The sequence below is a fragment of the Amia ocellicauda genome, chromosome 16 (genome assembly GCF_036373705.1).
Source record: "Amia ocellicauda isolate fAmiCal2 chromosome 16, fAmiCal2.hap1, whole genome shotgun sequence".
Lineage (NCBI taxonomy): Eukaryota > Metazoa > Chordata > Actinopteri > Amiiformes > Amiidae > Amia > Amia ocellicauda.
This window is the reverse complement of record NC_089865.1, coordinates 11,375,145-11,389,407: the sequence shown is the minus strand read 5'-3', so window position 1 is coordinate 11,389,407 and position 14,263 is coordinate 11,375,145. Positions and strand designations below refer to the sequence as shown.

At 34.5% G+C, this 14,263-nt stretch overlaps 1 protein-coding gene across 2 annotated transcripts in view; it reads left to right on the top strand.

Annotated features, from left to right (window-relative positions):
- The window catches only part of csrnp3 (cysteine-serine-rich nuclear protein 3), a 41,732-nt gene that overhangs the window by 19,389 nt on the left and 8,080 nt on the right, over positions 1–14,263 (top strand). For both annotated transcript variants that reach the window (XM_066688676.1, XM_066688675.1), the window contains exon 3: positions 11,251–11,424. In XM_066688676.1, coding sequence (XP_066544773.1) covers positions 11,277–11,424 — 148 coding nt within the window. In that variant the 5' untranslated portion in view covers positions 11,251–11,276. The remainder of the gene's footprint in view (positions 1–11,250; positions 11,425–14,263) is intronic.

Sequence of the window (14,263 nt, the reverse complement as noted above, 5' to 3'; positions counted from 1 at the left end):
TTTCCTAGAGTGAAAAAGGATAGACATATGAAAATCACTTTGCATGCAGCACAGCGAAAGACTCCGAGTAAGGTTTTTGTTTCTTCATTCAGTTCATTTAGTCTATTTTTGACACAAGTGACAACTGCTTGCTATGTGTTCTGGTTTGGACAGCTGCTTTGCATATGACCTCGATATAACTCTGTGATGCTTGGCCATGTAAATTAAAATGTATGAATTCATATATATATATATATATATATATATATATATATATATATATATATATATATAATTCTGCCTACTTTAAGCACCTCTTTCAATTTGATTAATCAATTTCATGACTTATAAGACAGACTCAATAGAGAATATATAGCTTTGCATCACATAGTGGTGCCAAGGTCTATTCCATAATGCCTGGTTAATAAATCCCTTTATTTACGTTTTTTTTTTCTTCGCTGGATGTCTATTTCTCTTGCAGCTCTTATTCTGATACACATGCTAGAACATGATTTTATTCTCCATTTTGATGGGGTTATCACTGATAATGTTTCGATGAACTACACTGTTCTCTGGAAAAAAATGCCCCTTGTAGGACCTGGGAATAAAACCGAATTCTTAACACATTTAGGCTGTTAGTGAAGTATTTGTTTTTGTCAGTCATTTAAAAGTGAAACCTGCATCGTCATATTATATAACACTGCTGTAAACTAAAAGGGAATAGAAATGTGTCTGTTGCCATCTTCTTTAGTTTCACAAGGTCTCTGGTTTCAGTTAATTTACCTTAGTCTGTAGCACTGCGCTCAGCAAGCCATGGATCATTATAAATATGCAATACCCTTGGGCTTTGACTGTGTGAGACGACTAGCTTCCTGTATGTAAATTACATTTCCAAAGGCAGCATCACAGAGGAAGGGCTAGATTGAATTCGACCTTTACTGGATTTAAAAGGTACAGTAACCCCTTTTACGCAAACAGACAAAAAAAAAACAGATATTGCAATGCCTGTACAGCGGTACTGTAAGTGTGTGGTTAAATAAGCAGTGAAATGAGTGTGTTACATGTGTCATGAACTGTAATCGCAGCACTTATTAGCGTATAATGGTCCCCCCTGCATGATGTAAGGGTTAACTATCTCAAACAGGCTTTCAGATGCACACGTTACTGAGGTGTAGCACCCTTGCTGTTGCAATCATTGTGTTGCATGTGTCCTGCTTGCTTATGGCAATACAATTCAATAATTTATTTGTAACTGAGAACTACCTTATAATATCTAATTATTTGTGATGATTTAGCATTTGCATATACTAATCATGATAATACATTGATTTACTCAACATGTAAACCACCCCTGCTATAATAAAGCCTTATACCTATCAAATAATAGAAAACAAGCATACAAAAAAGCAGAAAATAAATAAACTGAATATTTATGTAATGTTAACATATCATATAAAGTATTTAATACAAGTGTCCACTAAGAAAGATACATACTGCATTTTGGCAGGACTGTAACTAACCCTTTTATAACAAAAAAGCTATATATTTTGGAAAACACAAATCTATTCTCTCAAAAATAGTTTTTATCATGGTGGTTGTTATTTAGTTTTATAGTCATTATTTTGCATTAACATTTTAGAAAGCTCAACTGTTAAATGTAATGTATTGATGGAGCAAGAAAATGTAATCACTTTCTTTTGATTTGCACAGTATCTTCTGAAGTATTTTTTTATTTAAAATGGTATCAGATTTGTATTTAATTTAAATGAAAAGATGCCAATGTATTAATACATACTTGTTCATATATTAGTTCACCAGAAGGCAAATGTATTACTATTCATTATTGATGCAATTGATTATCAGATGCTGGATCTTCAATTTCTGACCTGAAATGCAACGTATTTACTGTTGAGTTAAATGTCCAATAAACATGTCTGTCAACGATAGCAAGACGTGTTCATGTAAATTTGTGACCTTCAGAAATCTTCCAAACCTGAATGTGGAAAGTACCAAGTGTATTGGTTGTCAGTTGGGAAGTCTGCAAAGGGAAATATTTGCTTTTTTTGTCTGATTTAAAGTTCCAGTTTATGTGTAGTTAAACATACCATGACTGCATAACTTCTGATGTGAAGGTCAATAATCTCTTTGAGTCACATAACAGACTATTTATTAATCCATAATTATTAACATGTTGACTGTTTTACATCCCCTGCATTTGACTTGCAACCTATCTCTCTTCCAGATGGATTCAAAAACGTTTTGTAGAATACTGAACTCTTGGCACATGATGTATTTTTTCAGTAATTGTTAATTAGATGTCTCGGTTTTCTTCTCATACCTCAACGCTTACAGAAGAGTATGCCAAACTGTTACGAAATGACATACATTACCAAACGCAGTATGTTTGCCATTATCAATCCTAAAATAAAATACTATCATCAAACTGTAGCTTCAGTCTGTTTTGAGATGAGGGAATATGATTTGGCCTACTTCTGGAAATGCATAGTTCAAAATGAATACCCTTGAATTCTATCAGCTTCGTCCAAAACAAATGTAACATTATGCTGTATCAGTCAGGTTTTCTAGGCTAATACGTAACATGTAAACCACCGTCTAGCTGTCTTCCTTCACCAAAAATCATTTTTGATTTTCCTCTTCCTTTCTATAGTTGTCTGAAAAGTATGTATATATATATATATGTATATATATATATATATATATATATATATATTATTATTTTTTTTTTTTTACAGATGTTCACTTCAGCTCTTCTCAGTGGGGGTTGTTATGTGTGACACAGTAAGCAGCTATGTAATATCATTGCTTTGGCAGAATGTTGCTTTCCACTTCAGTTGTCAGAAGACTAATTGTACCAATAAAACATTAAATGTAATGCGTTCAAAAAAATGTTGTCTGTATGTCTCTGTAGTTTTTGCACAAAGGGGATAAAGTGTTATTTAGACTCATTTGAAATTGTGGTAAAATGTTTATATGCACACTGCCAGTCATTTTACTAAAATCCCACCATTGGAAAGGTGGAGAAGCATATATACTCTAGTGATATTTTGTTGTTACACTCTAATAAAACACATCTGTTATGATTGTATGGTAGTAAAATGGTTCAAAAGAAAGAGATAGAACTGATCATGTATCCATAGCTTCCCCTTAACAAAGGATAGAAAGACAGCAGTGCTTATGTGAACATATTATTATGGTTATTATTGTATTATTATGCTGGGTAAGAGCAGGAGATAAGAGTGTAGTTAAATGAAAAGTACCATATTATGAATTTATCAACAGCTAAATACACTAGCAGACAATTGTAAGGGGATGTTTAATCACCCTAAAGTCACAGCTAAAATAAGAAGTGTGACCAAAGGATAATAGGTGTTGAAATTGATGCACTGGCCTCTCATATCTGGTCTGCTGGGTCTGCTTCAATTTCAGGTGGCTCCATAATTTTGAATGTTGGTGTATGTCTATATGCATGTATGTATATGTTCAGTAATATTAGAGTAATTCTGAAAGAGACTCTGATTTGTAGAAAACAAGTACCTTGTTGCTACAAACTACTGCTTTTTAATAAAAACCACAGGAAAAGACTAAAATGCCATAGTAACTGATTCGCTGCAGCAAGAGTATTGCTTCTGCCAGAGTTGAGGCGGCAGCATTTTATTTCTGGCACTAAAGGACTGGATTAAACCTCTACTGTGGGAAAGGAAGGACTGATGTTATTTCCTCATTCAATAGACTATAAAAAAAGTATCTATATCATCGTATTATCACAAAGCCGGCTGTAACATCACTGTAATATTTAGCAGGCGTTCCTGTGGTAGGAAGTGCTTCTACTACAATTGATATGGCTCTCATTTAGCAGGTTGTTTCAGGGTTCTTTAAATTATTATTTAATCCAGTATCCTATATTTATCATGAATCAAAGGCATGTGTATGTGTACTGTCTTTAGATGTAACTGTAATTTGTGCACTTATGTACTTTTTTCATCTAGTCATTGAAATCAGTATTCAATCATCATGAAATAAAAGTATGTTTTGTGCTATTATTATAACTGAATCTCCACTTATATACTTATTATTATATATTTATTTATTTATAGATGTAGATTTATTTTGTAAGGTGGTGTGGGTTTTTGAGACTCATGAATCATCATTTTAATTGATAATATGAACTGTCGCCACAGTAACATGGTATTTAACCTCTTAATAACAATTCTTGTAAATTAATAATGATGGCTACTTTTTTTAAAGAATTGAAATGAATAGGAAACAGGAAAATAAATGATGAAACCCTTGAAATATCGGTGTAGAGCATAAACCATTTGAATGGTTCAACCTGCAACTCTTGTAAGGGCTGTGAAACATTCAGATATATTTCACAGCACTGGAAAAATGTCACTTTTAGAGTTTTATTGCAGACCTGGAGGAATAAAAGCTTTCCTTAGAAAAACATTATCCCACTTACTGTGCATTCCTTTAATGCACGCAGGAAGTCAAGATTATTCAGTTCATAATTAAGAACTAGCATACATAATACATGCATAACAAAAACAGCATACATTTGTTTTGTTACTGCTGTCGCATTGCTTTTTATTCTATACCGCCTTTTAAATTATACCTCAGATCATGGGTAACAGTTCTTTGACATTTGAACTGGGTCATTTTGCTTGTAATTTAAAAGAACAAGCCCATAAATCTGCATGTTATTGTAGAGTATCTGGTATTTCGTTTTTCCTTAGTATTTAAGCTGGTAAAAATATCCGCAGACGGTATGAACATAGGCACGCCTGGATCTCTCAGACATCCTACCCATGTGATCTCGCAGGCAGCCTCAGTCAGACTGGAGCTATTCAGCCGGCAGCAGCTAATGAGCCTTTGTGCAGCGAGCTCCTCTCGTCATTAAACAATAAAGCATATGGTACCGGCAGTGTCAGTCAGTGCTGGGAAACTCACAGGTTTCAGCTGTGCCTCAGAGAACAACAGTGCGAGGAAATGGACTGAAGCAATATGGGAGTCCTTCATTTATCACTCTTGTTATTATTATTTTAATATCTAAATTAATTTAGTTTCATTTTTTTTTGTATTCCCAAGAAAAGAAAAGAAAAGAAGTGGGGGAATATACCAGTTGAAACAGGTCAGTTGTTGTGCTAAAGACTGGAACAAAGTGCTGCCTTATTTACTCTCCACAGGACTAATGTACCAAGACTTACAGTAGGTGCAAAAGCTTTAGGCATGCTTGTCTGCCTGGAATATGTTGTTTCATTGTCATACTCTGAGCCTGAGTATGGGGATAATGCATCACTTCTGATTAATTATGAGGCTCCTGGCTTAAACTTCCATGCTTAAATGTAAATGATTATCTTCAGAAGCAGGGGGGGTGTTCACGTGGATTGTTAGATTGATATCATTTGAATTCACTACTTCCAGTCCAGGGAGGGGCTTTTTTTTAGGTAGGTTTTGCTGCATTCCTTTTTTTTCCCCTTCATGTTTCCTTGTGCTGTGGCATGCGTCTTCGGATCAGTGATATGATATTCAGGTTGATGGACAAAGAGAAAAAAACTGCGTGGTGTTGCAGAATAAGAAGTGCTTCTCTGACCCTCTCATAAGCCCCGAAGTGGAAAAAGTCTCCTGTCATTACCTACTGTACTGCATGATGTCATGCCAATTCTCAGTGTGCAAAGACTAAGCCTTTGATTTCCATGGTAGGAGGAATGCAAATAAGTTATTGCGTGTGTGTGTGCGCTCCTGAACTAAAATCAGAAGCACTGTACAAAAAATATAAAAGCAGATTGTATCCGTGGAAATTGTATTTTTATTGCTATAAAATCGATTACATTTGGATAATGCCTTTCTCCTTGCAAACGTATGACTTTTCCAGGTGCATTAACATTTAATAACACATTATAACTATTTAATCAACAATATGCATGATGTTAATACAAAAATGGCTTTGGAACAGAATATTAACTATTTTAGCCCTTCTTGAGTGTCTAAGAAATGCTGACCATTGTAGCAAACTACCTTTATCTAAATAACTCACTACTAAAAATAATAATTATCTTTCATTGATTCTGTTTAAATGTACTATTCCTATATATTTAAAAAAAACATAAGGCTGTTAGTTGTTGGGTTCATAATTCCTGGGTTACTTTAAAATATCAAATGACTAATGGTGCAAGTATACTAGAATCTCCATGGAAACCACTTTGGGTATCAAAGCTAGTGGCTGCATATGCTGTGAGCTGAGAACATCAAGGGTTTTGTCAGTGAGGGGGAAAATACTAATGATGCTTTTAAAGAAATGGCATTATGCTGTAACCATAGATAGTCAACGCTCTTCCCCACGTTACAGGTCTACCTTCAGTCGCTCAGGTATCAGGACAGAACCACAGCTTTTGCTTCCTTACCTGTCTGTGCTAGAGCAGGCCAAGAGGAACCTTATGCAAATAATGTGGCTCTGTCTGCAGATACAGGGGATTCAAAGGTAATTTCCAACTGATGGTAGATATGACAGAGCAGAATAAAAAAATAAAAAAATATTTGAAACAATCCTTTTTTTATGCATATTTAAATGATTCAACATCTGTATTGCATACAGTGTTTCTGCAACAACTTTTTAATCTCGAATGCTAACTAAAGCTGGCGCTATATTTAATGTAATTCATGTAATTCCAGTTGGTCAGATTTGCATTTATAATATATGGTGGTTTTGTTTGAATTATAGCTTAGTTAAAATGTGCATGCCAACATTTAGCTAACATTTAGCTAATGAACAATGAACTAGCCTTACGTTTGACTACATTTTATGAATGTATGTGTTTTGTGAGTGTGTGTGTGTGTATACATAAAACATGTTTAATTTATTAATTTTGAAAAAACTTTCTACGCAGCAGAGAAAAATATAAACATTTACTTGTATTGTTTTCAAACGTTGTTTTGGGTAGTTGGAAACTTTCTTAGCTCTTCTTGTCTTTGTGTCTCACTAGTTTTACCTTTCTCAAGTGCAGTTTTCAGTATGCAACTGATTGTCAGCTCATGTCAGTAGATTATTTAAGGTATTAGGGCTGTTATGTTTAGACAGGAGAACAATAAGTAAGAGCTATTGTCTCTTTACAAAACCATGTACTTTTATTAGATAGACCAATAAATGGAGCAGTGCTTTATTAAGTGAACAGCAGTATTTTGATTGCAAAAGTGAGGTGTGAAAGAATATTGTCAGACCCAACAGGGCAATTCTTTATCAATTCATGAGTCCTGACCATGTCAAAATAGCCATTTGCAAAACACTAAAGACATTCCCCTTCCCTCTAAAGGTTGACAGGAAACAATCCAAATAATGTTATAATAAGCATTGTTTGGATTTTTTCCAGATGCACACAGACCTCTGTAGTCACAGTTTGACAGTGGACTCAAGATTCACCACCTTCTGCAAGCCACTGGTGGTGTATCTCTTCTGTGGGTTATATCACTGGATGTTACAAATACTATTCACATCTGAAATCAGCTGATAGTGGAAAGCTGCTCTGGTTCAAACAATGTCCCAGTGAATGGAACTCCCCACAAGCTGTTTTCACAGATACCAGCACCTACAAGTTAAGCGGCTCGGTTTGTCTCTGTTGTGAGCCTTTCTATTTCCGTAGCAGAAACTGCCAGTCATGTTTGCAGATCTGCGATCCATCCCGTGTCAAGAGAATATTTTCTCTGCACCATGGTCATAACCATTTTTAATCTGCAGCGAGGAAATGTGTTTCTGTAGCAGAGTTCCATTTTCATTCTGTCTTGTATTCTTGAATTTCCTCTTTTTCCCATGTAAACTGTCTGGCAGAACACCAATAGCCATGTCATGTATGTTAAATACCTGTTAGTTGCGTCTATGAACAATATATCTTAGCTGGAGCTTTCCCCATAGTAAAGATTTTTTGTCCCAGATATTTACAAATCTCAAGGGATTTAGACGATTTAAAATGCTTTATTTGCTTTTTTTTTGTTTTTGTTTTTTTGAAGGACGAATTCCAGAAAATAAAATGCTACACAATAAATGGATATGATGGTAAATTGGGTTCATTTGTAATGTGCTGTGTCTGGTATAGCACACCATTACAGGGTGCTGTTATCTCCAATAAAGCGCTGTGTGTACATCTGTCCCTGCACTAAGCCAACTACCCTATTGTGCAGCCAGGTCTGTTGGTCACCAGTTTCTATTTAGCCCCGCATCTTAGACTGTGCTATTGCCTTTTTGAAAGAATGTAGCACTTCATAATTATATTCCCCTATTAATTAAAGATTTGCAGAATAAATAATCAGTCAACATTTTTAGACACTTTACACAGATCACTGATACAGATTTTTTTTTGTATTGTTATCAATCAGTAGTTTCAGTCTTCTTATGATATTATTGCTTAATTTAATATTTTGCCTTGTTAATTGTTAACTTCTATCAGTAAACTGTATGAAATAAATGAGTGGCATTTGGTATATTGGCATTTACAAATCAGTGAAATCTAAATTAATTAGGATCTTATTTAGCCTTTCAAAGTCATTCATTAGAATATGCCCATAATTAGAATATTGTAAACACCTTATACCTTATAAATTCAGTGGATTGAATTGAATTGCTTCCAATAACAAAGGTTATGACTGCTCTAATAAGTGTTCTTAAAAAATAGTATTATTCAGTTTTATGTCATGTATCTTCAATACCTGGAAACTTGCATGTATGAAGTAAAAATATTTTAAATCCAATACTAATTCACAAATTAAAACCAGATGAATGTAGAATTTCAGTTCTAAGATTAATGTATGTAGTCTTTCATTACTCAGGAATCTTTGGGGTTTTGCCTTGCAATTCCCTTTGTGTAAAATAGTCTTGGCAAATTATATTTGTAGAATTAAATGTATTTTTAATCTAACCATTGGAAGGCTAATCTCACAAACTGATGATTTAATCAATGTCACTTCTCTTTATAGGTGAAGTTAAAGTCGGCACATTTAACATTTTATATTTTTGAGCAGAACTTGGAAAATATGAAAAAGAACAACAATAATCCAATGTATTAAGTTCCTAAACTATTTGTGTTAAATAATACTAGAGCTTACTTTCTGTGTTGCTAGTCTAAGATCATTTTTCATACAATTATTTTCTGGCAGATCAAGTTACACTCTTAGAACAAAGAAAAGTTTATATCTAAAGAATAGCAATTAAATGTTCCTATATGTCTCAAGAATTTGATTTATGTTGCTTAGCAACAATGAGAAGAGGTGCCACAAGATATTATTTATCGTTATTGTTGTGGCTACAACTAAACATAGACTAGGGAGCCCACATATAATTTATGCCTAGGATAGGGCTAATTTGTCTATTCTGGGTTAATAATGCCCTATATATAAGCTTCTGTCGTATTGTATTATTAGTTGCAAATTATGTTTTACTCTTGTATATTAATATTATATATGATTTTCTAGAACTTTATGTCACACTGTAGAGAGAGGTTTTCTAAACTATAGCTGTCTATTGCTATTTCAATGAGTGCTTTTGTCAGTAAGGAAGTGAAATACCTACATCTCACCATCTACTATTTCTTTGCTATCAAGTTTATGAATATTTAAAACTAACACATAATCAGATGCTTTTCAAAGGGTGACAAGAATCAAATGGAACATAACTCGCAATGTAAGGATAATGATCTACTTAACATCCACATGTATGAAGTGTTATTACTTACATTCAAAGATTTTTAATGACTTTCTTAATGAGAATATAATTTAACTGATATTTTTAGATTCAATATGAAGGATGCATGCAATACACTTATCTAGTGTGGAAGCTATTTTCAAATGTCATAAAACAGGACAACTTATTCAGGAGCTATTTGTCTGTCTAAAAAATACAAAAAATGTACATCTTACTTACATGATATATTTAAAGAACTACATGTGTAACATCAGAAAGTTGTCTTTGCTGTCTTCCAGTGTTTCAAATTAAAAATGTTATGCTTCAGATTTGGGGATTCTGATATTCGTAAATGTGTTTTTAGTTTTTGGTATTATGTTTTTTTTTTTTCATTTTAATTTCATTATCTATATATGCTGAACTGAAAATGCATTACGATGATGAATCATTGGAACTGAATTAAATACAAGGCAGAGATACAGCCATGGAAACACTACATTTCCATAAACCTTGTAACCACAGGGGGCCTGCTGTCCTAAATATATTCCATGTCTAATGAACAAGTCCTACTTGTGTGAAAGCAAGGATCACACAGAGCACCTCTGCTGGGTTTCAATACTGCTTGGCACTGCTACCTCGACAACATCTGTATTCTGGATCTGTTGCAAATCAAACAGCAGTTGTGTGTTTATTTTTGCACCGCTCATTTGCAATTGTACATTTTGTTCATTGAAAGCCTTGTGAAATGACTCATAGTAATATTGTCAGCAGTGTGCTTAAATATAGGCAATTTATGCCTGTTATAGGAGTTGTCTTTTCTTCCTCGAGGCCTGTCTCTGTAATCAGACTGTATTATGCAAACATCCAAGATCTCTAACCTGCACTTTCTTTAAGCAGGGAAAACTTATGGCCCTGCTCTTTTTTAATAATTACAATTTTGACATGCATTGTTTGTGACAATTTAGGTAAAAAAGCAAACAAACACATTGACAAATAAAAAGATGTATTTAGCTAATCTTGCGATGTCGGAATTTGAATTTTGTCCTTTCAGAATGCAGAGGAAATATCAAGAAGGCTACATGCAAATGCATTTTTCATTTCCATTAAGATGCAAATTATTTTTTTCACAATTTAAAATGACCTTTATGCCGAAAACCTAATAACGCTGTCTTTCTTTTCTTTTCTGGTAATATCACATTTCTGACAGCCATTTCACTTTCCAGACCCTCACCCCTGCATATACTGAAATCCAGCGTCCAAAACTTTGCAGTGTAGATTTTTTAGTTTCGTAAAGCAATCTTTATAAAGTAGTTTTATAAATGTCATCGCAATCAATCCAAAACCGAGTCGTCTCAAGTTTTTTTTTAGTGATCACTCAGTCGAGGACAAAGAAATGAACTTCCTGACAGTGAAACGTAGCATGCAATTAGCCGCATTCTTTACGTGTGAGGTCTCCTGCAGCCCAGTGATCAATTGCTTGAGGAATGTCGAGGAAGGAGCCTCCTATAGCTCACTGCTAATTAAGTGTGTTGAGAATTCCAGCAGGAGGACGCTTGGTATTAAACAATGCCTTCCTTGTATAACAGGTGCACCTGATTGCGAGCTCGAAGCCATGAGCGGAATATTAAAGAGGAAGTTTGAAGAAGTGGATGGCTCTTCGCCGTGCTCATCCTTGCGGGAATCTGATGACGAGGTCTCCAGCAGCGAGAGTGGGGACAGCAGCGACAGCGTCAACCCTTCCACGTCCAGCCATTTCACTCGTGAGTCACCTGGCGTCCTTCAAGTACTTTTTCCACTAGTACTTAGTATATTGCTTTCATTAGTAGTAGTAGTAGTAGTAGTAGTAGAAGAATGCTATTGTTATTACTAAGAGTTGGAGTAGTACCAGGAGTAGTACCAGAAGTATGATGTGTCTTTATTTTTTAACATGTTTAGAGGAATATTTAATTATGTGGTTGAGGGGTGTGTATTTTATTGGGTCTATTTCAAATGCTAAGTTAGGACTTAACATAATCATATAGTTCAACTGTGAGACTTTTAATATATACCATGATGACAGACAACATGGTTTCTGTCATACATTTTCAAAGTTATAAGGTTTTTGGGCCTGATTTTCTACTGTTGGCAAACTCCCTATCTAATTAATTAACTATGGATAATGTGGTTTTCCTCATAGTCAGAAATATAAATATCTCAAGAGGCCTTTAAAACTGATTTAATATTTAATCAAATTTTTTGTTGGTTTTCTTTAAAATCAGTGAATACAATTTAAGCCAGAGTGGGAATAAATGTTGACCATTAGTGGGACATATTTACAACAAGGTATACTCCTATTTCCTACACTGTTAGGCTTAAAGAAACTATATCATAAAGAAAATGCCTTCATGGACATCACCAAGCAAAACTGTTGCTCTCTCTTAAAAATTGACAATGTGTGGAGTCTCTCTGATGATTCAGTTCAGTAAATGAATTCTTAGCTAGAACTACCTCATTTTCTTTGTTAAACAACCCAAGCCTGTCAAAGACTTCTACTGTTTCCAGTACTGCAGTTGACAGTTTTATGTTGTCACGTTGAGAAAATATAGAAAGAAAGAAATAATTGTCTATAAATAAAATTAAAAAATAATAAAAAAAGTCTGCTTTGATGTGTGAGCCGTGGTTTGTGGCCTCTTCTTGCTCCTTTCTCTCGCACTAGGCAAGGTGACGCAGCTATTCTCTTTACATGTTAAGCAGTCTTGATCAAGGGGCTGGAGCTGAGAGGAACTCCCCACAGGCACTAATGTCGTATCTGCTCCTACTGATAATCACAACCAGCGGCCCAGGGATTAAAACAGCCCGGCGACACACAGCGCAGATGAATACAGGCAAAGGATTTTTAGACTTTAATAATAAAGGGTTTAGAGTTAGACATTTCTCCTGAAAATAATGTAGCTGCCTGCTTGAATTCCTTCAGTCTCTAGACCCTGGCGTCCTTTTTTTAAAATTTTGTTTTGTTTTTAAAAACAAGAAAGAATTATAATTTGCTGCCTGATACAATATGAAAGGATTGTTCATGGATCAGACGATATGAAGCCAATGAAAGCAGAGAAGGGTTTTGTAGAATTAATTAATATGAGTTTTTGATGATTTTATAAGGATTGATGAGTGCTCATATAATATTATTTTTCCGTCCTTCATTTCTGCTTAGACTGTGACAGTTATTTTAAGATAAACAAGCTCAAACATGTTCTTGTGGATAGCCAATATAACCTCTTCTGAGCCCTTTTAAGGCAATTGAATATATTTACATGTGCAAATTTAATTCGGTTTTAGATTCAGCCCTATGATGATTACTCTCACCCGTGCAGTGACATTTTTTTGTATTAATGTCCATATGTACGCTATAATATGGTTTCACCTTGAAACACTTCAGTGATATACAGAGACCACAAACATGCATAATCACTAGATTAAGGGCATGTTTTATGTCAATCAGTCGCTAGAACATATTCTGCAAATCCGTGTGCCTTTAACTGGGCTGTCAGCTGGCTCCTTACTTAAGGTCCTCTGCTTTAACCTCTTTCCCCTCAATGTATTTTATTTTCTGTGCAGTCAGTCACCCATGTAAAACAAGCAGATTAAAATGGATGAACACTTTATGTGCTCCAGATGTTTAGAGAAAGCTGTACTCCTTTGGCTGCCTTTGTTTAATGAGGCTTCTGCAGCAGTATATCAAATATACTAATCTTTATAAAGTGCTGTATATTATATGTTACTTATTACAGTGTTAAAATAAACCTCAAAATATTGCATTTACTTCAATTATTAATTTTACTGGATTATTTCATTTTTGTTCTGTGCTTTTTAAAACTAGCAATAAAACTATGTAAGTATATATGGTCCTAGCCACATATCTAGCAGGAGAAGCATTTGATACTCTTCAGGGGATGAAGTGGTGATTTTAATAATAAGATGAATACACACAAGAAATGCTTCTGTATACCATGTTTCATGCCAGGTAAACAGTCACGCGGCTCTTCAGTTTATATATATGCGTGTGTGTTCATGTGTGATTGTATATGTGTGTATAATTATATGTATATGTAAATGAAAAGGAACATGAGCACCTGTTTTGTAAAGCATGATCAAATCATATGCAGGGCTTACAGCAGACACCCTCATGGCCCACATATCAGTCATAAAATGATATTGTCTGTTTAGGAGTAATCCTGTAGAGGGGAAAACAGATTATACTAAGAGATCTAGCCTTGTAATTGTTAATGCAGACTACTGTTGAAATACAGTGTGCTCTCAGGCATAAGTAAAGGGCTCAATTTATAGCAGGGATGCACAAACAAATAAGAGGTTAAGTTGCTTTTTCATATGGTACATTAGCACTCTTTAAATCAAAGGTAATTCATGTGTCATAAATGAATCTTAATCTCAAACCTGTTCTATTATTATTATTATTAAATCAATCTTACCACTAATTGTTTTGGTATTGTATTATGTTTAAGTGTTGTGTAGTGTAGAAGATTAGAGTTTACAAAATAAAGCCTTTGCATAATTCAAAAATACATATTACAGAAGTATTCGGGCCGTTCTGAGGCCTAATGTTGG